The 25,970-nt window shown below is 37.8% G+C and overlaps 1 protein-coding gene across 1 annotated transcript in view; it reads left to right on the plus strand.

The window, feature by feature from the left end:
• Positions 1-12,761: 12,761 nt before the first annotated feature.
• LOC149925992 (uncharacterized) overlaps positions 12,762-25,970 on the plus strand; it is a 73,791-nt gene continuing 60,582 nt past the window's right edge. The window contains exon 1 of the mRNA XM_090160486.1: positions 12,762-13,422. Coding sequence (XP_090016612.1) covers positions 13,015-13,422 — 408 coding nt within the window. The 5' untranslated portion in view covers positions 12,762-13,014. The remainder of the gene's footprint in view (positions 13,423-25,970) is intronic.

A 25,970-nucleotide genomic window follows, 5' to 3' on the forward strand; every position in this document is an offset into this window, starting at 1 on the left:
CAAGGTCATCCGAAAACTATCTCCGGAACTGTTGGGTTTACGGACTTGGTTCCAATTAGAAAGTTGTTGCTCGCCATATTATTAATATGGCAAACCTACCTGCAGCGCCATCTCGTGTACGAAATATTATCTTCCCCGGTTTTATCGTTTTTGGGTCGGAACTGTCGACTGCTTCGACATTCTCCTTGGCTTTTCGACCGAGTTATATTCGTAGATGGTAGTTTATCGTGTTTTTACAATGCCTTACACGCCGCAGTTTCTAAACTTTTTGACGCTTCATTCTTTTGGCGCTGCACGTAGGTTCAACCGCGGTTTCTGAAATTTTTGGAGCCGTTTGATGTAGGTTGCGGAAAAAGTAGCGTAACTATTTAAATGCTTTTCCAATAACTATAAAATTTCAGGGACATAATCATTAATATATTTTCTGTCATTCTGTAAAAAAAACCTCGTAAATTTTGGTTTTGGTGACAATTCCCTTTTAAGCTAATCATGGAATGGAAACCTTATTTTTCTTTTTTTTTTCCGGAAAAAATATGGAAAATATTCCGGAAAAAAGGCACGGTAATTTTCTACCTTTCTGACTTACAACTCTTAACAATAAGCATTTCTTTAGCAAACCTAAACAAATAGAATTAAATTAAAATTAGTATCGGGTTCAGTCTCGTACATACTCTTGTACCGAATGATCAATAACGACAACAAAGGTTTACGAGCGTTGTTTCTTCTTAGATGAGAGTAGCATTGGGAGGATGCGATGGCCTAATTACTAATCGAATGGGCCAGCGGGCCCCGAAAGAAGGGGGGGGGGGGACCCTCGGGCCGATCCGATACACCCGGATTCGGGTGCTGTGGGAGCACTTTCTTAGAGACATTTCCCCTTAGAATACAACGGGTCGGCGTCGTAAAAAAGTCGTTACAGCCCCGGGCCTTGGCTTAATTAAATAGACCTCCGTAACGAGCCCCTTCTCCTCTTGGTCCGCCTTGGCCTTACCGGGGCACCTGGCTCATCCGACATCCTTTCCACGCCCTCCCTCACCTGACATTTCTGCGAAGGGACGGCCCATATATCCTACGCCTTGGACCCATTGTCGGCTATCTTTTGGGTTCTTCTTTTTAACTAAGAACCTTTCCACTTTGAACGTGCCGTACCCGGAAGATCTCCGGTAGGGGGAGACGTTTTTTTTTGTTTCTCCTTTTTGGCTTCTGAACATCTTTCTTGTCTTTATGGGCCTTGAATCCGAAAGCCTTTTTCCGCCGTTAAAATGACCGAAATATGACGTCTTTTTGTCGCCGGGCCAGGGGGAAGGCGATCGAAAATGCTAAGACGGTAAGAAGGTTTCTTCGCGGGGCCCTCTCGAAATAAGAACCCTCGCGTCCACATTTATTATAGCTTTAGTTTCGTTCTTGTTATAAGGGTTAAAATCGTTGCTTGACTTTGTTGACCTTTGGTCAGTTATGGGATTTAAGCCAGGTTCGTCGAACTTGGTCTTTCTTAGACCAACAAATAACAGGGTTCGTACACGACCTGGAAAAGTCAGGCAATTTGAAAATGTTTCCACAGGTTCAGGGAATTTTCCACAGGGTCAGGGAATTTGAAAATGATTCCAAAATTAAGGTCGGGGAATTTGAAAATGATCCCAAGGGGTCAGGCAATTTGAAAATGTTTCCACAGGGTCAGCCAATTTGAAAATGTTTCCAATGGGTCAGACAATTTGAAAATGTTTCCAAGGGGTCAGGCAATTTGAAAATGTTTCCAAAATTAAGGTCGGGGAATAGTCGGGGAATTTGAAAATGATTCCAAATTTAAGGTCGGGGAATAGTCGGGGAATTTGAAAATGATTCCAAATTTAAGGTCGGGGAATAGTCGGGGAATATGAAAATGATTCCAAATTTAAGGTCGGGGAATATGAAAATGATTCCAAATTTAAGGTCGGGGAATATGAAAATGATTCCAAAATTAAGGTCGGGGAATATGAAAATGATTCCAAAATTAAGGTCGGGGAATATGAAAATGATTCCAAAATTAAGGTCGGGGAATTTGAAAATGATTCCAAAATTAAGGTCGGGGAATAGTCGGGGAATTTGAAAATGATTCCAAATTTAATAGCGGGGAATATGAAAATGATTCCAAAATTAAGGTCGGGGAATAGTTGGGAATTTTAAAATGATTCCAAAATTAAGGTCGGGGAATAGTTGGGAATTTTAAAATGATTCCAAAATTAAGGTCGGGGAATAGTTGGGAATTTTAAAATGATTCCAAAATTAAGGTCGGGGAATATGAAAATGATTCCAAAATTAAGGTCGGGGAATGGTCGGGGAATTTTAAAATTATTCCAAAATTAAGGTCGGGGAATAGTTGGGAATTTTAAAATGATTCCAAAATTTAGGTCGGGGAATAGTTGGGAATTTTAAAATGATTCCAAAATTAAGGTCGGGGAATAGTTGGGAATTTTAAAATGATTCCAAAATTAAGGTCGGGGAATATGAAAATGATTCCAAAATTAAGGTCGGGGAATTTTAAAATTATTCCAAAATTAAGGTCGGGGAATAGTTGGGAATTTTAAAATGATTCCAAAATTTAGGTCGGGGAATAGTTGGGAATTTTAAAATGATTCCAAAATTTAGGTCAGGGAATTTGAAAGATGTATTAAAATACGTAATAAATGTTTTTCAAGATTTTAACCTCAAACCATTCGTTTATTGTACAAAATGGTCAGGGAAAATTTGGCAATTCGTCAGGGAATACCTGGAAATGTCAGGGAATTTAATTCCGGAAATTTTGTACGAACCAGTTGAACCTTGAATAAGGGACATAGGTACTCTCAATGTTAAACCCGCGTTTCTAAATAGCAACGCCCTCTCCTGGAATAGATGTGTAATGGAATTTAAAAAATTTGTAAAGTCAGGGAATTAAGTTTAATCTTGACACATTAAGGTAATTTTACTCTCGATCTAAGGCAAATTCTGTTATTATTATTTAGATCCTTGAAAGGTTAACCTTTTAACGTTGAAATAACATTTGTACCGAAATATAAGTTGTTTTTTATTTATTAACTTCTAATAACGTAAAAGCTAAAAACGGTCTAATTTTGGCTTTAAAAGGTCCAGGGAAAATAACTTAAAATGGTCTAGGAAAACAGGGAAAATAACTTAAAATGGTCTGGGAAAATAACTTAATGGTCTGGGAAAACAGGGAAAATAACTTAATGGTCTGGGAAAACAGAGAAAATAACTTAATGGTCTGGGAAAACAGGGAAAATAACTTAATGGTCTGGGAAAACAGGGAAAATAACTTAATGGTCTGGGAAAACAGGGAAAATAACTTAAAATGGTCTGGGAAAACGGAAATTGAATCAGAAAATGTGGTGGCAATCCTGTATTGAAACTATCTTTTATCTAAAAGTCGGCTCTAGCGTAGCTCTTATCTCAATATTTCTGTCAAATTTCAATCGCGATGCGATAATATTAAAGGGAGGAAGAGAGCTAGGAATTCTTATGGCGCCTCTTTTGTAATTGGCTTATCGGATCGGGGGTGGGGGCGTCGACTAACGCCCTCTGCTATCAAAAAGGGAAAGCTCGACTGGAATTAATCCAGCTTCGCGCTGACCTCAGCTTCAAACGTAGATTGCATCCTCTAAAAAGGAGCGCTCTTTTCTCTAAATTAAACTGGCGAAACTCAATTGAGCGAGAGGGGGCGCCACTGGGCCCGCAACCACCCTAAACAAACACCAGCCATTCGAGATAAATCCCGGATCGAGAGCTTATTGCGTGGTTTTATTCCTCTACACGTAAAAAATGGGTTTCGATAATAATTCTTATTTGGCCGTTAAAGAAGAGTTACTATTAATTAAGAGAATTAATTAATTATTAGATTGTTGGGTGGCGTTTTCCTTAAAATGTTTTTAATTACACGGTTCATTGTACTACTAAGGCAATTAATTTGAATTTAAAAGAAATCGACCCGAATCATAAATAATAAGCTCATTCTTCAAATTGCATCACGCACCTGCGCTCCTACCGGGAGAATGGGAAAACAATTCCCCTCCTAAATACCAAACACGCGCGTAACAATGTTACATTTCGATTTTAGGCTTAAATGTTGTTGGAAAGGCTTAGGTTTTCTTCTGCTGGTCACCCTTTAAATTTACTTTCCTTTAAAAACAAATACCCTGGTGGTAGGCCAACGTGTTCTGCTCTTGTTTATTTGGGAGGAAAGTAAATTTAAAGGGTGAAAGTCGGAAGAAAACCTAGGGCCTTTAATTTATGCGCCTGTTCATTATTTGGATAGTATTATTTCCAATATCGGACACCGTGGCGCTACAAGCGACTGGAAAGCATTACAATAATAATTGTATTAGAAATTTTAGTCCTTCATTGTATAATCTTAATAATTGAAAAATATAACTATAATTATATCTTTCCTGTAAAGAATTTTAATTTTTGGCTGAGTTTCCTGACATTAATAAGTACATTTATATAAATATTTATTTCTCAAATGTTGAAGTTTTACCCTCTAAATTTGTTATAATGTATGAAAACATTTAGAGGTAGCGCTTTTACATTTGATTTATTCCAAATTGGTCTTGATTTATTTTTTTATACATTGGAACAATATTATAGGGTAATAATGTATCATTTAATAAATAAAATAAGGATCGCCCTAATACATGGTAACCCGGCCACCGGAATTAATGGCTTTAAAAGTCGCTTGATGACTTAAGATGGTGCCTTGGGTATTAGCCTAGCTGATTAAACATGTAGAATAAAGTATAATTTTTTTTATATTATTGTAAAATAGTCTACACACCTCCTATATTTTATATTTTCTCTATATTTTCAATGTGTTCCTATAACTTCCTATAATTACACTATGTTCCTATATTTGTGGAATTTTTCGGGGTTCGACTGTTGAAATTATATTTTGATATCAAAAACTACAAAGTTAGAAATAATCCCAATTATTAAACCAAATTCCATAATAAAAGTACTTAACACCTACATTTTGATTACTTTCCTGTAATTTTAATACAATTTATCCTATATTTCCCTTCATTTTGCAAAATCCTATAAATATTCTACAAATTTTCTATTTTAACTGAATGTTTTTTTTTAGTTTTCTGTAGTCATCTTGTTTTACTAAAATGTATGAAAATTGCAATTTAATACAAGGCGTAATTATTTTTTCATATGAATAGCGGAAACATTATTTTTTTTACTTTTTATGGATACCCTCCTAAATCGTCTTTAATTATTAGTTGATATTACAACCCGAAAAAATCAAAATGTGAAAACGTTAAATTAGAATTCTTGGACTCGCGATTTCTAACAGTTTCGTTTGACACTCTCGCCTTGAGACATTTTTATTGTACATACTTTTGTTTGCGTGTTAATTTGGCCGCCCAGAGGAATGCCAAATACGCGTGCGGGGACTCGCTTTGATTTGCATACGAAAATGCTAGCAGCGCCTCCTGGTGTACGAAAGCTGCAAACGCCGAGCGATGGGAAATGCTTTATCTCTTTCCGGTCCGTTCTGGCGACGATTATCACGGGCACGCTTCTGTTTTCAAACACGTCCACTTCATTGTGGTCTCTCTTTGAATAGGCTTTCGTGATTGTAACTTGACCCTTTCCTAAGTGAACTTTATAGTAAGCGTTACGCTCGGTACTCTTATCTTTGTTTTAAATCAAGTTTTGCCATCCGCGATTCCACGAATCTCTAAATAGCTTTTATGAGGAAATATTTTTATTTCATTCCACAAAAAATACTGCGGCTATTAAACTATCTAGTTGTGACTATTAAATTAACCAAAATATGCCCATTCAATTAAAAAAAAACGGGTTGATTATAAAATTAGCTCTAAAACTATTGTTGGGATTGAATTATGTAAAATCCATTTTAGGTAAAATCCATTGTAGGTATTAATTGTATTCAGGAATCCATACTTCTACTTGGAATGCTTATCGCGGCAGATTTTCGTCTCGATGTGGCTGACGGTTTTTTTGACGTCACTATGTTCACTTAACAAACAACAACGTGAGAGGGGAGCGCGCGCAGAGGTGTTTTTTCCTCTCGTAGGCGTGGCCAAAGCCGTCAGAGTGATCTTACCATACGCGATACGCCAGGATAAGCATTCCAAGTAGAGCTATGGATTCCTGCCGTATTATATTAGATAGGAAGCCATTGTGGGTATTAATCGTATTATATTAGGTAGAAAGCTATTGTGGGTACTGAATTGGGTAAGGTCCATTGTGAATTTTAATGTACCCATTTTGTAGCTATTAAATAAACCATTTAAAAATAATTCACTTTTTTTTTTTTAGCAATTTAAATTCTGTTCCTAAATGTGTACTCTACCTCGAACACGGATGTATTGCTACTGGAACACTTTTACAGGCCCTAGTAGACCAAAAATAGACTAAATATATCGATTTCTTTTCCTAGAAATTTCAGTTTCCACATCTATTGTTGGCAAACGGGTCCTTCATTGATCGTAAAAGCTGTTGCTGAACTAAATAAAGTTATATTTAGCATTTTTTCCACTATCGGAACATAGTTCGTAATATTTGTCGATTTGTAAATATATTGGAATATTGGGAATGAAGAGAAGCGTTTGAAAGAGAAACTCGGAGAAGAATAGTAATATCGGCCTCAATAACGTTTCCGTACGCGGTCGAGGCGTTTCCGGTACTCGTACGTCGGTACTTCGAGTGTTCGTAGCCTGGGGTTACGTTTGGGGATACTGCTTCGTATGGAGGTGCCGATTTTTGCCTAGTTATAAACGAGTTTGTTTTTCTGGGTGGAGACCAATGATGGAATGACACGGGAATTGCTATCCAGACTCCCGTTTCACTCGCACCATAGTGCGCACGTACGATGAAACTATTACAATTGAGCTTCGTGTAGGGAACTTTTTAGTGACGTAAAACGCAAGATTATGGTTTCGAATACAGTTATTAATTTTGCGGAATAATTTCCAGAAAATAAAGCGGAAAAATAAAAAATTGAAACATTTTCCCTCAAATTAGAAAAAATAAAAAATTGAAACATAAATTACTTTTTAAGGGTTTTTAATGTTTTTAACTTTTTATCGATATAAAACGTCTAATAACAGTAAACATACTACAAAACATTAGTGTTAATCAGTTCAAACTAGTCTAGAGGTTTAGTTTTACTTTCAGATTCGAAAAATGAGGCGAAAATGCCGCTTTATTTAAATTCGCGAACAATATTAGACAAATCATGAAATGAAAACTTTAATTTTTTAGAAAAATACGGAAACTTTTCTGGAAAAAAGGACTCGGTCATTTTCAGGTAAATTTTCAGACTTAAGACACTAGTTTCGAAATTGAATGGTTCCAATCAGCAACAATTTCAAAATAGTAATCGCAGGCTATCAATTTATTTTCGATTTGTACTATTTAAAGGTTTTATTTTATAAATACACTATTTTACTTTTTTTTTGACTTTTCCATATTTGACCCGGTGCAATTACGTGTATTGATATATCTGGGAATTTAAACCTTTAATAACAACTGCATAAGTATTTGAAACCTGTATTTTCTGTAATTTAATCAGACATTTTCCCGTATTTTTCTTAATTATAAAATTTCGTACGAACCCTGAAACTGACAGGGTTTCCACTCGTCAGGGAAATTAAAAATGGGCCTAAAAATGAGGTAATTTTAAGTATTTTTAAGAAGTTAGGGAATTAAATTTTATCTTGACACTTTTTGAAGGTAATTTTACTCTATATCTATGACAAATTCTATGATAATCATTTATTTCCTTAAAAATTTGGCTAATTATTTCAACATTGCAATAACCATGTTACTGAAATATAAGTCCATTTAAATTTACTAACTTCTGGTAAAAGTAAAATATAACATAAAAATTTTGGCTTTAAAAAGGCAGGGAAAACGGAATAGTTAGGGAATTTGAATCTGAAAATTTTGTGGCAACCCTGTTTAGGGGTTTGCAAGTCCACTTTTTAGGGTATCGAGTCGAGCCTAGAGTCCTAGAAGAGTTAGTTATCGAGTCTTCGAGTCCTTCAATTCTATTTCTAATTTATCCTGCATATTTTTGAGAGTATAGGTTAACAATGTCTGCAAACAATTAAAGCTTATAAGAATATGAGTACATTGTGGGCAGAGAACTTGCAAACTCAACTTAGGAGGTGTGGGTTTGAGTTTTCAGCCAGTGCCACAAGCTGGAATCGAACCCGGCTCCTCTTGCTGCGAGGCGAAAGCGCTAACCACTCCGCCACCTTTCGACGAGGTGCCCTGTTTTTAAGCATAAACTGAACATTTACGTATTTCATGACGAATGAGCTACGTAAAAAAAGTTCAGAAATACCTTTTTAATTCGAAATCTTAGATTGCACGTACTGCTGACTAGCTTGTTCGAAGTCTTATTATAAAGGGGCCCCAAGTACCCGTGGGAGGAAGAAAAGGTGGGGTGTCAGACTGTTTTTGGGAGGGTGCTCAATTTCAGAGAGCGGCGGGTTATAAATCCTGGCTGGGGGCTGAGTGAAAGATGGTGGGCTGGCTGGAGCGTTCCCCGCTGACTTTCGTCCCCCTTTGGACTTTGGCGCGTGCCCTTCCATCAGCGGCAGTTGCGCGGATGGATCAGCACCCCCTTCGCCTTCCATTTTCTCACGTTTTCCGACCCCATTCGGACTGCATCACCCCAAACGCTATCGCTCATTTGCTGCAGTTGGCTTTCGTCTTGATATTTATCGATAATATTGGCGAGGTTCGCGATTTTCGTTACGTATTCAATAACATTCTAACGTTATAATAAATAGGATGAATCTACTCGTCATTTGCAGCCCTAGTTCGTATTCACTCTTTTTTTTAAAGAAGGAACAAGGTTGCCACACGTTAGGGAAATCATGGAGGAGTCAGGGAATTTGGAAATGGACCTGAAGTCGGAATTTGGAAATGGACCTGAAAAGTCGGAATTTGGAAATGGACCTGAAAAGTCGGAATTTGGAAATGGACCTGAAAAGTCGGAATTTGGAAATGGACCTGAAAAGTCGGAATTTGGAAATGGACCTGAAAAGTCGGAATTTGGAAATGGACCTGAAAAGTCGGAATTTGGAAATGGACCTGAAAAGTCGGAATTTGGAAATGGACCTGAAAAGTCGGAATTTGGAAATGGACCTGAAAAGTCGGAATTTGGAAATGGACCTGAAAAGTCGGAATTTGGAAATGGACCTGAAAAGTCGGAATTTGGAAATGGACCTGAAAAGTCGGAATTTGGAAATGGACCTGAAAAGTCGGAATTTGGAAATGGACCTGAAAAGTCGGGGAATTTGGAAATGGACCTGAAAAGTCGGGGAATTTAGAAATGGACCTGAAAAGTCGGGGAATTTAGAAATGGACCTGAAAAGTCGGGGAATTTAAAAATGGACCTGAAAAGTCGGGGAATTTAAAAATGGACCTGAAAAGTCGGGGAATTTAAAAATGGACCTGAAAAGTCGGGGAATTTAAAAATGGACCTGAAAAGTCGGGGAATTCAATTTTATCGTGACACTTTTTGAAGGTAATTTTACTCTAGATCTATGACAAATTCTATGATTATCATTAATTTTATTTCCCAGAAAGTTCGGCTAATTTTTTCAACATTGCGATAACATTTTTACTGAAATATAAGTTCATTTAAATGTATTAACTTCTGATAAAAGTAAAATATAACGTAAATATTTAGGCCTTAATAAGTCAGGAAAAAATCTCTTAAAATGGTCAGGGAAAAAAGGGAATAGTCGGGGAATTTGAATATCAATCTTTCGCGGCAACCCCGATGAGCGGTTGGAAGTCCTAAAGCCTCGCGTAAATCAATTCGATATTATATCAATTCAAACAATCCAATCTCGACACTTTAACTCGAGCCGAAAAATGAATAAGAACGAGGAATCGCAGCCCGCTGGCAAAAAGGAAGCGAAATTCAATTAATATCGAAAGTGAGGAAATCATAATTCGTACGCCTGGCTTAGAGCGTAGCGGGGTGAACTCATTTCGAAGATCGATTTGATTAATTTCAATTGATTCTCGTTCGTCATAATTATTCTACGCTTCGACTAATTGCTTTTGGGAGGCTGCCGTCACACTCGGCGCCCCCCGTCACGAACTCCCCCGAATAGCAAAAATCGATCGCTAATGACAATTAGCGAGATTTACTTGAAAAATGGCTGACTGTTGGGAATTTTTGTATCCGAGGCTGGAGAATATGAGGTCGTGCCAACGCATCCGAAATTATCTTATTAATATTAATAGGATTTTTTTCTCCGTCCGTATGACGTTTGTTTTCTTCGGAGATTCGGGACGTGATTAGTTGGAGAAGGCAGTGCTTTTTCTTGGCTCCCGATTGGAGCGATGCATTTTTAATCGAGTTGGGATGAATTTGAAGATGCCGATTGTCATTCCGATGTGGCCCGTTTCCATCAGGGTTGCCTACCATCCGGTTAAATAGGCAATTTTAAGAATACCGAGGGGCAGGTCACTTCCATTTTGGGTGCGTCTGAATCGTAGTAAAATGATTAAATTAAAAAAATCTAATCCAGGTTAGAAAATCGAATCACGATTTAATCATTATAATTATAATAATAATAATAATAATAATAATAATCAGCTAGGCTAATACCCAAGGCACCACCTTAGGCCTAAGTCATCAAGCGACTTTTGAAGCCTTTAATCATGATCTAATCATTTTAACCAGATTTAATCATTTTAACCAGATTTAATCATTTTAACCAGATTTAATCATTTTACCAGATTTAATCATTTTACCAGATTTAATCATTTTACCAGATTTAATCATTTTACCAGATTTAATCATTTTACCAGATTTAATCATTTTACCAGATTTAATCATTTTACCAGATTTAATCATTTTAACCAGATTTAATCATTTTAACCAGATTTAATCATTTTAACCAGATTTAATCATTTTAACCAGATTTAATCATTTTAACCAGATTTAATCATTTTAATTACATTTGATCATTTTAAACACGATTTAATCATAATCGGTCGAATCGAGATTTTATAATTAAAATCAAAAGTACAATAATTAAATAATAATTATTATTATTATTACTATCGCAATTGTGTTTGATTCTCGTTCTGATTTCTAATCGCGATTTAATCGTTTCAATGATGATTTATTCATTTTAATCATTTAATCATGATTAAATCAGATTTAAACATTATAATCATGATTAAACGTGATTTAATCAACATAATCAGCTAAATTGATTTTAATCAAAATAATCAGAATTAATCTTTCGAGGGGTGCGTCGTTAACCAAGGAAGTGACCTGCCCCTCGAAAAATATACATAATTTAGTTAAAACATAAGCTTAAGTAATTTCTTTAATATCTGATCACGAAATACGTAGTTCAGTTCAGTTTATGCTTAAAAATAATAATCAGCTAGGCTAATACCCAAGGTACCACCTTAGGCCTAAGTCATCATGCGACTTCTGAAGTCATTAATTCAGGTGTCCGGGTTGCAATGCCTCGTCCAATTTACTCTTTGTCCAGGGCTTCTCGTAATAAAACGTCATCGATACGTCACCCGTGACGCAGCAGCAACATCAAAACAATAAGGACAATTTTACTTCCTAGAAATATCTATTGAAATATGAAGTTCAAAAGTCTCTAATTTGGACCTTTATAGGGTTAAGGGAAATCTTTAAAATCGGGGAAAAGGCGTCGGGGAAATCTTTAAAATCGGGGAAAAGGCGTCGGGGAAATCTTTAAAATCGGGGAAAAGGCGTCGGGGAAATCTTTAAAATCGGGGAAAAGGCGTCGGGGAAATCTTTAAAATCGGGGAAAAGGCGTCGGGGAAATCTTTAAAATCGGGGAAAAGGCGTCGGGGAAATCTTTAAAATCGGGGAAAAGGCGTCGGGGAAATCTTTAAAATCGGGGAAAAGGCGTCGGGGAAATCTTTAAAATCGGGGAAAAGGCGTCGGGGAAATCTTTAAAATCGGGGAAAAGGCGTCGGGGAAATCTTTAAAATCGGGGAAAAGGCGTCGGGGAAATCTTTAAAATCGGGGAAAAGGCGTCGGGGAAATCTTTAAAATCGGGGAAAAGGCGTCGGGGAAATCTTTAAAATCGGGGAAATGGAAGAACATCTCTAAAATCGGGGAAATGGAAGAACATCTCTAAAATCGGGGAAAAGGCGTCGAGGAATATTTAAAATCGGGGAAATGGCGGAATATCTCTAAAATCGGGAAAAGTTATGAAAAATCTCTAAAAATACGAAACAACATTAATGGATTTTAAATTGTTTAAAGTAAAATCGAGTAGAAATGGACCAGTAGACGAAATGTCGTCTATAGGCATCGTCCCGCTTTCGGACTAGCAAGAAATCAAGCGAAACCCCCTCCCGCGAAAGGAGTGACCCAGCTGCCGGGGATAGATGAGTGAGCGCGCATTTTTGTTTCGTCGCCCCACGCGCAGAGGTCGCTGCCAGTCCGCTCGTGACGCGCTCACCCGCCCCTCTCCTCTCTCTCTCGTGCGCGCGTGTACTCGTACGCTACTACGCTCTCCTCGGAAACCTAGTGGCCGAAATTGGTGGCGCGTCTACCGTGTACGCGCGCGGGGGGGGACATCTGGCGTTTTCAATTTCGGCGCTAAACCGAAATCGAGTGTCCGCGTGCAGCTACGATTGGAAAAAGCGCGCGAAGTCTTCTAACTGATTTTCACTCCTCTCCTCCCCCGCCTTCCGGACGCGTTAGTCGCCCTCGCTTTTTTCGACCAACTAGACGGTCGCTTTTTAATTCCAACGTCGGTAATCAACGAGTGAAAAAGGTTTGCCCAGTTCTCTCGTCTCTTCCGGCCGTTATTGACGCGAGTTCGTCGCCGACCGTAGAGGGGAAGTCGTCGAAAAAACATAGTCGAAAGGACGTGGGAGGTTACCGCGGTGGCCGAGGCTTAGTAATATTTTCCCGCTTCCCCCGAGTTCGTTTCGCGTCGAGTTCGGCTGGAAAATCGAACCGAGGCTTAGTCGATGGCGGCGTCGGCGGCGGCTTCAGCCGCTGCCGGCAGGACTTCGCAGTCCGTCGGCCATCTTCAGTACTACCCGCAACAACAACATCATCACGACCCGCGTAGAATGGTGGCCGTGAGCGGAGGCGTCGCTGGTGGTCAGACGCGACTAAAACAAAGCCGTTCTGCCGGACAACAACGCGGCGGACATCGAGGAGGCCCCGTGACGGGCTCGTCGAGCGGGACACGAAGCGGCGGTTCGGGGCGTCAGGTCCCGTCGTCGGCGCCGCCGCCCCCGCCGCCGGTGCACGCCACTTCTTCCCGAGGCTACTCGCACCGCTACGTGACCGGGGTCGATTACTATTCGGACGAGGACGCCGGAGGTTGCTGTTGCCTCTCCAGCCTTTGCCGCCACTGCGATTTTATACAGGTTTGACTCGCCTCTCGCCTTGCATGCGCCGCTAGCGATGACCTACTTGCGCGCGGGGGAAGGATTCGGGGACCTGTCGCGTGTCCGCTCTGGACGCCCACGCATACTCTACGCTAATCTACACTTACTATGACGAGTTCGGGGTTAGTTTTTTAACGTTTTGTCACGTATTAAACGAATACGTTTCACTTCATTATTACGCGTAATATAATTCAACAGTTTATACCGAGGTAATTTGGGTCGCTTTGACCGGGGTAATTTGGGTCGCTTTGACCGGGGTAATTTGGGCCGCTTTGACCGGGGTAATTTGGGCCGCTTTGACCGGGGTAATTTGGGTCGCTTTGACCGGGGTAATTTGGGTCGCTTTGACCGGGGTAATTTGAGTCGCTTTGACCGGGGTAATTTGGGTCGCTTTGACCGGGGTAATTTGGGTCGCTTTGACCGGGGTAATTTGGGTCGCTTTGACCGGGGTAATTTGGGTCGCTTTGACCGGGGTAATTTGGGTCGCTTTGACCGGGGTAATTTGGGTCGCTTTGACCGGGGTAATTTGGGTCGCTTTGACCGGGGTAATTTGGGTCGCTTTGACCGGGGTAATTTGGGTCGCTTTGACCGGGGTAATTTGGGTCGCTTTGGTCGATAATATTAGGGGTCACGGTAACGCGTTATTTATATTAAAAAAAGTAAATTTTCACGGCAAAATTAGCCTGTTCAATGTGCATAGAGCAACGTAGTGGCCAACGCGATAAATTATGGAGATTCGTCTGCTAAGCAGACGCGTTTTAAATTTAATAATAGCAAATCGTCTGCTTAGCCGCTACGTTACGTAGTCTACGTACGAACGGGTTTTCGACATTGACACTCGCCCAGTTCCGATTTGGACATGCACTCGAACTGAGTAGCGTGTTATCATCTTCGGTATTAATAATACTTTGGGCATATTTATCCACTAGGGGGCTCTGTACTATGAACTAAACCTAAATAGTTCTTTTAATAAAATAACCTTGGCCATCTTGTTGAAATGTTGCCTCCTCGCTTCAGCTGTGGATCCGTTTTCTCTCCCACTAAAGAGTTTATGAACTCATTCTTAGGCATTGGCTGAACTATTCCAGGGCAACATTTCAGCAAGTTGGGCAAGCGTAAAGACATTTTATAAAATCAACTATTGCGCAAAGCTCTGAAAATCAGATTGGTGGTAATTTATTAATTTTACCTAATTGACACACTTATTGTCATAATGTTACTTAATGGTATTATTTTATTTTGCCTTGGACATATTTAGTCACTAGGGGGCTCTGTGCTGAGAACTAAACCTCGATTGCGCAATAGCTCTGAAAATCAGATCGGTGGTAATTTTTCCTAATTGACATACTTATCTTGCTATGTTACTTATGTTGTTACGGGTTTTTGCACCAAACTCCGTTGCGAACCAAGGGAAAAACGCTTCAAGTTTTCAGGTAAAAAATAGAATCGAAGAAATAAACCGTTATAAAAAAAACAAATGTAGAAACTAAAATCCCAGTTGGGCCGGAGCTGTCGCCTGCTCATGGGCGTCGTTCGGGGGCCGGGAAGAGATTTTGGAAGGTGGGGGCGTGCCTGTTCTGGGGGTCGATCTATCGAACCTTTTTTGGGGGGTTGAGGAGCTGGATGAAGTTGAAGTATTGGATTGGATTGGATGGAACCATTGCAGGAATTCGTTAAATATTTTTCTATTACTTTAAAACTTATTTATTACCTCTTAGAAATGGCTATAAAATTCGCTATAGAAAATACTACGTTTTTCCAGAAAATTTTCTGAATTGCGGAAAATTGTCCGCAAATCTGAAAAATAAAAAATACAAACATAAATTATTTTAAGGGTTTTTAATTTTTTTTTACTTTTTATCGATATAAAATAAACATACTACAAAATATTAATAGTGTTACATTGTTAATCAGTTTAAACTAGTCTAGAGGTTTAGTTTTACTTTCATATTCGAAAAAATTAGGTGAAAATGCAGCTTTATTTAAATTTGTAAACTATGAAAATAAAAAAAGTTTTCATTCCATGATTAGTCTAAAAAACTCTAAATCTAAAACTTTTTTTTTAATTTTTTCGGAAAATTTTCCCGAAAAGAGGTCGCCGGTCATTTTCCGCGCAATATTTTCCGACTTCCAACGCTAGAAAATACCGAAATTTGAGTCATTTACACGAAAATGTTCCAAACCATCTATTGCAATTATAAGCTAGTGATTTTTAAATGATTAAATTCACCTATTATACTTCTATGTAGTTATGAAAATGTGCAAAAGTAGGTCTTCTAGGAAGGTCAAATAACTAATACTACGGTACAGCCGCTGAACTCAAATTATTAATTTGTCGAGATAAATTTAAAAATAAATAAATTTTCGAACAAAAATCGACAACCACTTTCCAAACTGTTATAAAAAAGTATAAATATTAATGAAATCCATTTAAAAAAAACAGTTCGTTTCATATATTGCAAATAATAACAGGGTTCGTACATGAACTGGAAAACCTGGAAAAGTCATGGAATTCGAAAATGTTTCCAAAAGGTCAGGGAATAGTCAGGGAATTTTAAAACGACCCCCAAAAAATCCAACAAATAAATTTTTGAAAGATGTATTAAAAATACATAATAAATAGTTTTCAAGATTTTACCTCAAAACATAAATTTATTCTACAAAAATGGTCAGGGAAATTTTGCAATTTGGTCAGGGAAAATCAGGGAATTTATTTACGGAAATTTTGTACGAACCCTGAATAAACCTAAAAATTGAAATATACCAAAAAAATTCGTTAAATTATCATTGGTCGTAGCGAACTGGTTAAAATGTTCCCGGAAATCCGTCATAGCACTGACAACTTCAATAACGCGCTTCCGCGATCGGGGTTGGCCGTGGTCAAAACATAGGGGCTGCGTCACTAAGCCTAGTTTAAAAACGTGCTATAGTCTTGAATTTTTTTTTTACAATGTTCTAGTCGGAGACTTAACATCACTATCACAATAATAATGAGCACTAATGTTAGAGTCGTCGTTAAATTAAGTTAAACAATATTTTTTTCTATTAAAAAAGTATAAATATTTAAAAACGTAACTCACCACAAAATTTTAAGAATGACTTTTAAAAAGTTTTACTTTTAAAGATTTATTTTATGGAGTTAGAAGTCGCTGTTTAACGGTAAACTTTAAAGCAATTTTATAACCACGTGACTTTTTAAAGGCTTCTACCGTTTAATGGCGCTCAAATGTTTCCCGAAATAAATTTTACTCATTATACCTCGGTATTTATGCTATCGCATATTACGGTAAAAGTTTTTGCAAACAAATTAGTTTACCGTAGTAAGACTATTTAAATACCTTGAAATTATCTTTTTGAAACTGATAAATATTTAGGCTTAGAAAATACAGTGTTTAGAGCCAAAAAGTAAATACACACAAACTGTCAACCGTTTGATGCAACGGGTATCGGCTATAAAGATTTATTCGCCTTAAATTTTATTTGTTAAACATTTAAAGGTAAGGATTTTATACAATTTACGATACTAAGTCTATTACTTCTATTTCATGACATCTCAGAACTTTTCATTTTTATTGCCAGAACTTGAAAAGTAAATATTCCGTTTGCAATTCCAAATGACTAGCCAAGGCTTAAAAATAGAAATTACATTGCGTTGATTCTGTAATCGGATTTAGTAGCGTTTATAATACCATTGGGCATTTTTTATTTAAAAAAAATATATTAAAATATAAGAAAACTAATCTTGCACTACGGTGGAGCATTTATTTTGTAATTTTGTAAAAACTCTAAAAGGAACTGCAGCCGAAACAATATATCCCAGAACTCTCCCGAAGTACTTTTGAAAAAAATTACAGGGGTAAAACGATTTTCTATTGGATAACTATGTCATGTGATCGCGAGCGGGTTAAATAAGCTAGCAAACACTGCGGTAGGTAATATTTGAAGGCACTATTAAAGGAGAACGGCCAAGCTTTTCCAAATATCGCCTTATTTGCATATCAAAAGATCAACAAGACATTCAATATACTTACACGTACCTTATTTTGTCTTGAAAAAATAGTTTTTGGCCTAAAAAGTTGAAACGCAAAATAACGCCGAGTATTTGGGGTTGAATTTTCGCCGCCATCTTAAGGTGTATCGCCAGTGCCAGCAGCGCTTTAGTGAGCGATTTGCGAACTATCCTAACTTTTGAAATCGCGCAATTTAGGCTTAGGTCTCGTATAACTCTAACAGATTTTTCGCGTCTTCAGCAGCGCGCGCTTTTATATTGTTTTTCTGTCTCCCCGATTTCTCACCAGGTGTCGCAGGGGACGCGCGCTTTTCGATTAAAAATTAATCACTTTTTGATGCGGTTTTCGCCATAAATTTTAGTTTTTATCGGGCTATAGGGCTATCTAACTGGTTAAAGCTTGACCGTTCCCCTTTAAACAAAGTGATTTTTTAATTTTTTTCATTAACTAAAAATTATTCCATAATGTTTGTACATTTTCTTACCGAAATGATTACATTTCTAAAACATTTACAAGGTGACCACATTTCCTATATTTTCAATACCTTCCTAAAAATACCTTAGGTTTTCTCATGTAGTATAACCCGAAAACATTCCGTCGTCGCGTACCCTTCTTCATCCTATATTTCAACTTTATTTAATCTACTGTTTTTCGATAAGAATCCTTATTTTTGCTTAAGGTTTTTCCTATATTTTCCTTTAATTCCCTTGAAAATTTCGTATTTTTTTCTATAAAATTTTCGAGGCATTTTCCTGGTCACCCTGCATTTATACAAAATCCAAAATGAAACTAAAACTAAAACTTCGTTCAGGTGAGACTTGCAAGAAACGAAACTAAAACTTTTTTAGTTGATTGGTAATATGTATGCACGGTTAAACAAAAGCGAAAAATAGATTAAAAGGAAAATAAAGCAGTGTTTAAAAAAACCTGGTTTAAACCAAAAATAGGGTTTTTCCCCAACCCTCCACAGGTTTGGGAAAAGTCAGGGAATTTAAAGTTCCAAAATGAAAAAGTTTGACGTTAGAAAAGGTCAGGGAAAATTTATGAAAGTGTTCAGGGAATTAGAAACCGAACTTTTGGTGGCAATCTTCTATCATTTATTTGCAGTACAGATTTTAATATTTATGAAAGTAAAGTAAATAGAGGTTTGTTCCAACGAAGAATATCGATACATCAGGAGAGTTCGAATGATTTACGATTATGCATGGTGGGGATTGTTTTGAAGAGCGGCCGAGGCTTAGATGAGCGTCATCGAAAGATAATGCATCGCGTGATGGGGAGATACGCCGAAAGAATGACTTATCTGCAACTGCGGACCCTCCGGCAGTGTTGGGCATTTTCGTCAAAGAGCCGCTCAGCTCACTCACCGCTCGCACTCGCTAGCCTAATATCCGCTCACGCATTTTTGAGCGCTTCCCTCTGTTCGCTCTTTTTTAGAGCGCCGAAATAAGCGCTCCCCTCTGTTCGCTCTTTTTTAGAGCGCCGAAATAAGCGCTCCCCTCTGTTCGCTCTTTTTTAGAGCGCCGAAATAAGCGCTCCCCTCTGTTCGCTCTTTTTTAGAGCGCCGAAATAAGCGCTCCCCTCTGTTCGCTCTTTTTTAGAGCGCCGAAATAAGCGCTCCCCTCTGTTCGCTCTTTTTTAGAGCGCCGAAATAAGCGCTCCCCTCTTTTCGCTCTTTTTTAGAGCGCCGAAATAAGCGCTCCCCTCTTTTCGCTCTTGTTTAGAGCGCCGAAATAAGCGCTCCCCTCTGTTCGCTCTTTTTTAGAGCGCCGAAATAAGCGCTCCCCTCTTTTCGCTCTTTTTTAGAGCGCCGAAATAAGCGCTCCCCTCTGTTCGCTCTTTTTTAGAGCGCCGAAATAAGCGCTCCCCTCTGTTCGCTCTTTTTTAGAGCGCCGAAATAAGCGCTCCCCTCTGTTCGCTCTTTTTTAGAGCGCCGAAATAAGCGCTCCCCTCTGTTCGCTCTTTTTTAGAGCGCCGAAATAAGCGCTCCCCTCTTTTCGCTCTTTTTTAGAGCGCCGAAATAAGCGCTCCCCTCTGTTCGCTCTTTTTTAGAGCGCCGAAATAAGCGCTCCCCTCTTTTCGCTCTTTTTTAGAGCGCCGAAATAAGCGCTCCCCTCTGTTCGCTCTTTTTTAGAGCGCCGAAATAAGCGCTCCCCTCTGTTCGCTCTTTTTTAGAGCGCCGAAATAAGCGCTCCCCTCTTTTCGCTCTTTTTAAGCGACGAAATAAGCGTTCCTCTCTTTTAGCTTTTTTTTTCGTTTCGCGCTCTTTTAAAAAACATTTTGGTGCTCAATTTCGCTCATAATATCAAAAGCGCCCACAATTAGAGAAGCGGTGCCCATCACTGCTCACCGGGGAGAATAACCGACCGTTTGTTGTATTTTGGTTTTCATTTCACACCTTCCTTTTGGGTTTTGCAACAAATAAGTTTTTTCTCGAGATACGCGGCAACTCTCTGAGAAAGGAAGGCACCTAGATTTTGCTTCTTATTTTTGGATCAATAGCCATTTGAAAGGCCTACTAGTCGAGGGGCTACTTTCTTCCGATCTTCGCTTCCTCTTGATACCGAGTGCCTTAAAAATGGAAATAGATTTTTCCCACTTTCTCCGCTGGAGTTTCCTCTTTTCCTTCGCGCGTTTTGAATAGACTCAGAAATGACACGTACGAATTTTTTTTTTTTCACTTTTTCTCTGAACTTTTTTTACCGAACGTTTGAAATTCGCGATAAGTGTCAACGTGTTGATTGCTACAGTTTATTTTTGGGTGACAATTTTTTTCCGCTTTATTTTACGTCATTCATTTCAGTTGGGGAAAAATATTCGAACTTTACGCAAGGTTTCCAAAGTGTCTGGAAAACCTGGAATTCGTGAAATAGTCGGGGAATTTGGATATGGGTTATTAAGTCGGGGAATTTGGATACGGGTTATTAAGTCGGGGAAATTGGGATCTGGGTTATTAAGTTGGGGAATTTGGATCTGGGTTATTAAGTCGGGGAATTTGGATCTGGGTTATTAAGTCGGGGAATTTGGATCTGGGTTATTAAGTCGGGGAATTTGGATCTGGGTTATTAAGTCGGGGAATTTGGATCTGGGTTATTAAGTCGGGGAATTTTGATCTGGGCCTTTAAAGTCGGGGAATTTTGATTTGGGTTATTAAGTCGGGGAATTTTGATTTGGGTTATTAAGTCGGGGAATTTTGATTTGGGTTATTAAAGTCGGGGAATTTTGATTTGGGTTATTAAAGTCGGGGAATTTTGATTTGGGTTATTAAAGTCGGGGAATTTTGATTTGGGTTATTAAAGTCGGGGAATTTTGATTTGGGTTATTAAAGTCGGGGAATTTTGATTTGGGTTATTAAAGTCGGGGAATTTTGATTTGGGTTATTAAAGTCGGGGAATTTTGATTTGGGTTATTAAAGTCGGGGAATTTTGATCTGGGTTATTAAAGTCGGGGAATTTTGATTTGGGTTATTAAAGTCGGGGAATTTTGATTTGGGTTATTAAAGTCGGGGAATTTTGATCTGGGTTATTAAAGTCGGGGAATTTTGATCTGGGTTATTAAAGTCGGGGAATTTTGATCTGGGTTATTAAAGTCGGGGAATTTTGATCTGGGTTATTAAGTTGGGGAATTTGGATCTGGGCCTTATAGTCTGGGAATTTGGTGGGGTGGCGGAGTGGTTAGCACTTTCGCCTCGCAGCAAGAGGAGCCGGGTTCGATCCCAGCTTGTGGCACTTGGTAAAAACTCGGAACAACTCCTTCTGCGTTGAGTTTGCAAGTTCTCTCCCCACTGGTTAAAGTGGTTTTCCCCGAGTTCTTTGGTTTCCCCTTTCCAGAAAAACTTGTGGAGGTTAACGGTAATTGTTAGTCTAGGGAGCTGTTGGCTCGCGTGGCTTGCAGGGCTTGCCACCACCCTCCTACGCATTGTAACCCGGCCACCTGAATTAAAGGATTTAAAAGTCGCTCGATGACTTAGGCCTAGGGTGGTGCCTTGGGTATTAGCCTAGCTGATTATTATTATTATTATTAAAGTCGGGGAATTTGGATCTGGGCCTTAAAGTCGGGGAATGTAAGAAATTAGTTAATAATATTACACTTTCAATAGTTCTTAAAATCGGGGACTTAAGATAAGCAATATTTCGGAAAACTATTTTAATTTAAGACTGCGAACATTTTTAACAATTTAAGTTATTATTGCTATAGGCTTATTTCAGAGTTGCCCCAGGTCAGGGAATTTGAAAATAGGCCTAAAAAGTTAGTTGACATTTAAGAAACCGGGAATAGATGTTTCTATAAAATAAAACAATAAAAATTAAAAGTATAACATGTTTTTATCTGCGTCACGAGCGCCGGTTATCTAAGTGCTTTACTTGCACGCGAGTTTTGCACGCCTGTTTTAAATTCCGAAAGGTCTCGGGACTGCAGCGCGTGCTCTCTACCTTCAAGAGCTACACTGCCGTGCAAAGCACAAAAGCATTAACGACCAAATTTTCGATTTACAGATTTATACGTTAAATTCAATTTTGAACTAATTTTCGAATTTAAAATTTTTGTTCTTAGAGAAATGACTTGTTGCAAAACGCATAATTTTAGGTTTTTGCATTATTTTCAAACCAAAAACGCAATAATGTGTTTATTTTCTTTAAAAGTCAAATCAAAACGCATTTTTTTCGCGTTTTAAGACATGGTTTTAATGATATTTCTGAAATATCGTTTGGCCTGTAAATTGTTTAGTACCAGAATATAATTTGAGTTGAAAAATCCAAGTCTACTATATAAACTTGAAAGAAGTAAGTTGGGGTATCTTAAGGCAAAGAAAGTTTGAATTTCGCGGGTTTTCACCATATTTTGGTTTTGGTCATTAATGCTTTTGTGCTTTGCACGGCAGTACAGCTAAATGACGTAGACAAAACATTGTCACATGACCTCCCGTATAGAAACACCCATTAAAATATATCTTGAAAATTTTATGAACGTAATTTGACTGTAGTTCTGCGATAGTGTTGTAACTCGAACGTTGCAATTAAAGATTTCTTAGTTACAACAAAATTTACGCTGATATTTATTAACTTCTGATTAAAAGTTAAATATAAAGTTAAACAGTGTTGCCACACGGTAGGGAAAGTCGGGAAATTTATAAACAGGCCTAAAAAAAGTCAGGGAATCGAATTTTATTTTGAAACTTTTAGAAGTTAATTTTACTCTATGATAATCATTTATTTCCCTGAAAGTTTGGATAATTTTTTCAACATTGCAAATTTGCCAAAACCTTTTTACTGAAATATAAGTCCATTTAAATTTATTAACTCCTGATACAAGTAAAGTATAAAATAGAAATTTTGGCCTTAAAAGTCATGGAAAATCTCTTAAATGGTCAGGGAATTTGAATCTGAAAATTCTGTGGCAACTCTGTTAAAAATAATCTAGTTTAGTTTTAAAATACCACGTAAAATATATGGTGGTTTTTTATTTTAGTATACTATTTCCATATTTGTATAACATGATATGTCAAAAAAAAACCCAAATCAAGAGAAATTAGAAATGTCTTATGTCGAGCCCTGCTAAAAAGATTGTAAGGACTAGATATCGTCTGCTAGGTAGACTGCTTCACTTTTGTTTGTGTCAGAAAAAGCTGAAAAGCTTGTAAAAGTGTACAGATACTGCAAAGGCAGCAAAGCTGAACCCAACGACTGGTAGAAATCTGAAGTCTCAAGTCTCAACTATTAAGTTAACAAGCCGGTTAACTTTGTAAATTACTAAACTATATATATATATATATATATATATATATATATATATTAAAGTGGTCATTGCACCTTGAAAAACTGCCTTTTCATTAAAATATGAAATTTCAAAGTGGGTATTTTGGGTGTTTGTCCAAAAAACCCACTGGGTTTTTTGTTTTCGAACCCTGGAAATTTAGTGCTTTCAATCGAATGATGTTTTTACCTCTCCGAGGGGACTTTGTACCCTAGGAGGGGTTATACAACCACCGTGTCTGTCTGTCTGTGGGTCTGTCTGTCAGGCCTGCGAACGTGTTCGCATTTTCGGGGCAAAGGGTAATCACTGCGTACCCAGTTTCTTAGAATCAGGGAAAAGGTTTTTCCAAAAGCGCCCTCTTTTTGTCATTGGGTGTAGTATAGTTTTTGAATCGGCCGGGATTCGAACCCGAGCCCTCTTGCACGACAGGTGAGCGTTCTACCGCAGAACCACGGATACAGTTACGCTTCACTAAAAATTAAAAATTCTTCCGAGGAGAGGTATATTTTGGCTTGCCAACTTGTTAAAATTGAAATAAAAAAAATCTCTTCAGTCTGAATTAGCAAAATGAACGGTATAAATTTTGTCGTTAAAAATAACTCTTTATTGGTTTGAGACGAAAGCGCGCCATGCCAACGAGAGGTTTCTCGTGTCAGTCAAAATGTTCTATTTTTAATCTTCTTTCATATCTATTTTTAAAATCTTCGCCTCGATCCAAACCAGCGACTGACTTTGAAACGGAAAGGAATATAATCAAAAGAAACGGGTTAAAAACGTTGAAAAAAATCTCTCTAGCCTCTTTGCATTCTGTCCTTTAAAATCTGCGAAGGTTTCTATTTGGGAGGGCGCGCGGGTGCGAATCTTGGAGCGGCTCCAGCCAAGAAGTGCCAATGCCATTGGAACGGAAGTTTTCGCCGGGTGAATATTAAATCTAGCTCTAGCCTTTCCGAAATATATCCGGGCTGCGTTTTAAGGAACTACTAATAATAATATTGTTTATGTTTTTGAAAGAGGAAACAGTTTAATTTCGCTTTCGCACCGTTGAAACGCTGGATATTTTTGATACGCTATGATTGCTACCAAGGTTGTTAAAGAAGTTCTGCAGACCTCCAGGAAATTGGTGAGCGGCTTTCAAATTTTCGCTCGCGTTGCTAATTCGAGAAAAATTTAATAACGACTCTTCGGGAGACTGGTTCGATACCAGCTTGTGGCGCTGGGTGAAAACCCGGAATAACTCCTTCCGCGTTGAGTTTGTAACGGGATTGCCACTCGTCAGTTTTATCTTGACACTTTTTTGATGTAATTTTACTCTAGATTTATGGCAAATTATGTTATTATTATTATTTAGTTCCTTGAAAGGTTTTTTAACGTTGAATTAACTTTTGTACTGAAATACAACTTATTGAAATTTATTAACTTCTAATAAATGTCAAAGTTAAATTGACTAATTTTGGCCTTAAAATGATCAGGGAAGTAAACAATACTCCGAAATAGTCAGGGTTGCCATGGTACCTGGAATTCCTGGAGAAGTCAGGGAATTTGAATATGGGTATGAAAATCAGGGAAAAGTCAGGGAATTTTATAAAATAGTCTAAAAATCAAGGAAATGTCAGGGAATCTAATTTCGGTTGCAAATAGGAAACTTCTACTGAAATATAGGTAAAAAATTACAAAATCTTGGCACAAAATAAGTCGGGGAAATCTCCGTAGATGGTGAGGGAAAACCTGGAAAAGTCGAGGAATTTGATTGTGATGAAAATGTGGCAACTTTGCTAGTGTAAACTAAGTAATTAAAATAAAAATTTACCACAATTACCGGTACACTATAAAATAATTTTAATAAATAAATAAAATTGCGTTACATGTTTCGGCATGCTGGCGTGTACCGTGTATGCCACCGTTTTCAAACGCTTCACTCGATTCGTTTTCAAACGTTTCACTCGATTCGTTTTCAAACGGCGGCGTACACGCCAATATGCCGAATCATGTAACGCAATTTTTATTTATTAAAATTATTTTATAGTAAACCGGTAATCGTTATTTTTTTATTTTATTAAATAGTCAAGGAATTTGAATCCGAGAATATTGTTTCCACCCCTTGTAAGTTATTTTCTAGCTGGTCAGAGGGTTTTTCCCCCGAGCTCTTATGTTTCCCCTTTCCATAAAAACTTGCTAAGGTTAACGGTAATATAGTGAATGTAAGGAGCTGTTGACCAGTCTGGCATGAAGGGCTTGCCACCACCACCCTTCTACTCAATTTAATGGTAATTGGTTTCATGTTGGGTATTAGCTTAGTTGATTATTTTTTCGTTTTGTTTTGAAATTATGCATTTTTCGAATAAAAAAACTAAATAATTTGAATATGAAATATCAAATTTTTTCGTTTATTTTCCTAAATATCCCTCCTATAAAATCCTATTGATCCACAACAATTTTCCAATATAAATGTCTTTAAGGCTTTTCTATTTTTAAGGGTTAACTAGATGTTGAAAAATTGAAAGTTAATTTAACCTCTAGTATGTCATTCGCTCTGCCCAAAAATAGTAGAATTAAATACGTAAATGTATTGGAATAATCCTTTAAAATCTCGAAATAATAGGAATTTATCCAAATCCCGTGCATCAAATAAATCAAAATCCAGTACATAAGTCTTTAAACATAAAAGTTAAATCGCGATTCAACTATCGAAAATAATTTTATTTACTTAGGGTGCAATCTCAAGTACCGCGTCAAATACGCAATTGTTGTAAGGGTCTAGGAAGA

This window comes from Leiobunum rupestre, chromosome 10 (assembly GCF_980474605.1).
Source record: "Leiobunum rupestre chromosome 10, qqLeiRupe1.1.hap1, whole genome shotgun sequence".
NCBI classification, from domain to species: Eukaryota; Metazoa; Arthropoda; class Arachnida; order Opiliones; family Sclerosomatidae; genus Leiobunum; species Leiobunum rupestre.